At 29.8% G+C, this 3,903-nt stretch overlaps 1 protein-coding gene across 7 annotated transcripts in view; it reads left to right on the top strand.

Annotated features, from left to right (window-relative positions):
- The window catches only part of PSR (Bifunctional arginine demethylase and lysyl-hydroxylase PSR), a 100,094-nt gene that overhangs the window by 95,615 nt on the left and 576 nt on the right, over nt 1–3,903 (top strand). For 6 of the 7 annotated variants that reach the window (XM_014432554.2, XM_014432551.2, XM_014432553.2 and 3 more), the window contains one exon: nt 1,309–1,475. In XM_014432554.2, coding sequence (XP_014288040.1) covers nt 1,309–1,475 — 167 coding nt within the window. Of the gene's footprint in view, nt 1–1,308; nt 1,476–3,903 lie in introns of those variants that run through there. The other variant, XR_010844845.1, reaches the window with a different exon arrangement.

The raw sequence follows: 3,903 nt of genomic DNA, 5'->3' as shown, positions 1-3,903 counted from the left end.
TTCTTATTTCAATTAATTTAGAAAATTTAAATTATTTAGACATTATATTTCATATAAACCAAGAATTTTTTTTTTTTATTTTGGATTTATCCTTCATTTTATTAGAAATTTTCTCCACTTATTTTATTTGGGGAGTACTGATTGCACTAAGAGACATTTAATCATTGTGTAGCATTTAGTGTAAATTAAACCCTCACTCAAAATATGAGGCTATCTATTTCAAGATAAATACTATAAAAATTAACTAAACAAAAAAGTCCATGACTTTTCTCTGAAACTACAGGGCCAATTTTGAAGATTAAGTTAAAAAAGCTTTGGAATATAAAAAATAGTTCCTTACCAATACCTCTTGCCTGTTTGAAAAACCTATCCTAATAGCTTCAAATACCTTATCTTCTCTTCCGATTCACTCAATCACTTCTATATCAGCAAGTGTCTTCATTTAAGTACACTATGAGGTATTTGAAGTTGTTCACTTTTTCAAGGGTTATCATCAATTTTATGGCACAAATAATTTTCGACTTTTTCCCAACCTTGTCACTTTAGTTTTTGTAGGATTTAGACCCATATTTATCTTCATTATTGTATTTAATCTGCTAATGTATTCAATATCCCTGTCATATTTGGTGACCAACAACAATTGACGACTCAGATTGAACTTCAGTGAAGTGCTATTAGAAAATTGTACAAAATTTATGGTTTTCTATCACTATTATGACAATTTATTGCTTTCTAAAGCTCAGTAATGTATTTCTGAACTTCTTTAAAGAAAAAAATTAATAAACAAAAAAGAAAGGTATATTAATTTTTTTTAATGAATAATCACGTCTTCTAAACTCTGCTAGAATTGTGATTGTCAAAAGGTCTATCATTAACAAACTATTTTAAATAAATGTCAAAATTTAAATGAATGGGTTGAAAACAAATCTAATATTTAATATTATTTAAATTTTGAAACATCAAAGTATTCTACTAAGACTTACTAATGTTTGGTTAATATTCATAATAATCAATTTTATTTTTTTTAATTTATATGCTTATTATTAAAGTTTGAGAAAAGTATTAGTTCTATAAAGTATAATAAAAACAAAGATTATTTCATTGGATGTTAATTTATTGTCATATACTAATTTTATTTACTAAATATTTTATAATATAATCAATTATTTAATTTATAGTTTATAATTTAATCAGTTAGTAAATGACTGTGTTGCCTGATAGTATAGATTATGTTTACTGACAGTATTCAATTATTTAACTGAATAAGATTGAATTTATGTATTTTAAATTTATTAGTGATTTCTGTAGGCTGAAGAACCAGAATTGGCCACAATAGCAGATAGTGTTGATGTAAGATTCTCCACTGGTGTAGCTTCTGATTCATCGAGTTCATGTAGCAGTTCATCTTCTTCATCTAGCTGTGGTACCGATGATTCTGATAGCGGTCAGGAATCCTTAACTCCCCATAAAAAAAGGTAATTACATAATTATTTTGTGGTTTCTTTTTAATCATATACTTGTTCTACTTTTCAGAACTCAATTTACATGAAGGTAGTGGGCTCCTAGAATGATTACCTTAGAAACGGAGGTGGGTCTAGAGGCCTAGGGGAAGGAATGTTTTTGGGCAAAAAAAATGGCACACTAGAGCCATGAGGTATAAAATCAGCTCCTGGCTTATGGTTCGCCAACTATGATAGATCCTGTGTAAATATAAGGTGTCCCAGTAAGCATATTCACCACCCTCCCAACCTCAACAATTTTGGGAATTCTGATTTGATATTTGCTGGGTCATAACCGTGATATGTCTTTTGAGGGCATTGTTAATTTTCTAACACTCCAGTTCTTCACAATCCACAAACTTAAGTATCCTATTATATTGGAAATTCCTGAGTTAGGCGTGCCAGAAAAGGTTAGAAAATTAGTAATATCCTGAAAAGATAGAACATATGCCACAGCTGACCCCCCATCTCTCCTGCTCTCTCTCTAAAAAAAAAATACAATCACTGAAGATGTTTTCATTTTAAAATGACTTAAGAAACAATGGTAGAAACAAATAATCAATTTGAATGGATTAAATGTTATATAACTAAAATTTATGGAACATGAAATCAGTATTGCAAGTTAGATTTTGATTATTAGAATCTTCACAGGAATATGAAAAGTTTAACTTCAGTACTAATAGTTTCCGAGAAAACTGATGGAAATATCAGAAATTGTTTCTTATACAAGATTTAGTAACATTCATAATATAAAGAATTCCTTGTACGAGTATTTAAAAAATGTTTCTTTAATTCATGAAATAAACATTTTTTTCACCTATGTAAATTTAAATCACTTATGTAGATTTAAAAAATTAAATTATTATAAAATAAAAATTGAATACTTATTATCGAAATAACCATGCTCCTTGAACTGATAATATATATTAAAAAACCCATCAAAATTTTATAGAGGTTAGGAAGAGTGAACATGTACAGTAGGACATGTTTTCTGTCTATCATCACTCTCTAATACATGCCCTTAGATTTCTACCACACTGTACATTCTTACTTTCCTTATCACCTGGGCAAGAAGTGGATTATAATTAGCCCAAATTTTAATATATGATTTTCGAGAGATCTGCCAGTTTTATTTAGAGCCTCTGAATAAATAGCATTTTTATACCTGAATTTTAAAAGCATTTAAATTTTCTACAAAAAAAATGTTTAAATTGGACCATTATTAGCAAAGATACAGCGTATTGAAGTTTTTTGCCCATATTATAAGTATAATTTACTCAATTACTGAGTAGTATTAACAGTCAAGATAAAAAATGAAACCCCACCATATATTTACCTAAAATCCTATCAGTTTCATACAGCTTTTCATTTTTGAGCTATGTTGTTCAATTTATACACGCTAACACAGACCATTTTGTAAGACTTGGTTATTTTTATCCACGGTGTACCTCATTGCATATAATTCTGTTAAAAACTCAGATTTGAAATTTTTATGATCACAATACTATCTTGTTTTTCTATATTTCATATATAGGTTAGTGAATGCAAAAAGACAGTACAAAAAAAAAATTAAACATAAATAGTGGACAACAAACTCTATTAGCAGGCTGTAGACCAGCAGTTCCCAACCCGAAGATGTCTGCTGACCACCCCACTCTTCTGATTTGAGTTACCCAAGAAATGATTAGAAAATTAGGTTGTTTAAAAGTGCATTTTGAGGGACTTTTATCGTGCATTTACTTGTTAAATATTTTCAACTAATACTGCTATATTAGGGGTGATAAACAATAAAATGGTTCTAACTATAAGTTTCCACAAAATATATGTTGCCGGACCCTTTCGCAAACCACCAGTTGGGATCCACTACTGTAGACTTGGTAAATGTTAGGAAAAATTGATGGGAACACCTACAGGTATATGATACATCAGGGTTTGTCACAGGTGACGAGATGGGTTTTAGAGAAGAAAAACTCCTTCATTAAAATAAAGGGGTTTCCCTATCTATCAACAGGAATAAGAAATGTAATTCCCCTAGAATACCATGAGATTGTTTAGAGTTCAAACTGCTTTAATAGTTCATCATTAACTGGACTGCCAGCTCAGTTCACCCCCACCTCCCTTCCCACTGCTGCAGTGGGTCATCATCGTTAAAATTTCTCCTTTACAAGTGTAACATTCAAGAAATTCCTTTTTTTAAATACCTTAATAATTATGAAAGGAATATGGTCCGGGTGCGGTCAAAAAAACTCAAATAGTAGAATTATACTATTTTAATGAGCCAACGTTTCGCCCCACGTTGCAGGGCTAAAAAAGATACAAACACATAGTTACATAAGGAAAACAAAAACATAAGTGTAAAATAACAGGGGTATAAAATGTAAATTTTTCTTATTATATCTTACTT

This window comes from Halyomorpha halys, unplaced genomic scaffold (assembly GCF_000696795.3).
Source record: "Halyomorpha halys isolate HHAL.00 unplaced genomic scaffold, Hhal_1.1 Scaffold1075.1, whole genome shotgun sequence".
NCBI classification, from domain to species: domain Eukaryota; kingdom Metazoa; phylum Arthropoda; class Insecta; order Hemiptera; family Pentatomidae; genus Halyomorpha; species Halyomorpha halys.
Note: the sequence above shows the minus strand (reverse complement) of the source record. Positions and strands in the feature narration are given on the sequence as shown.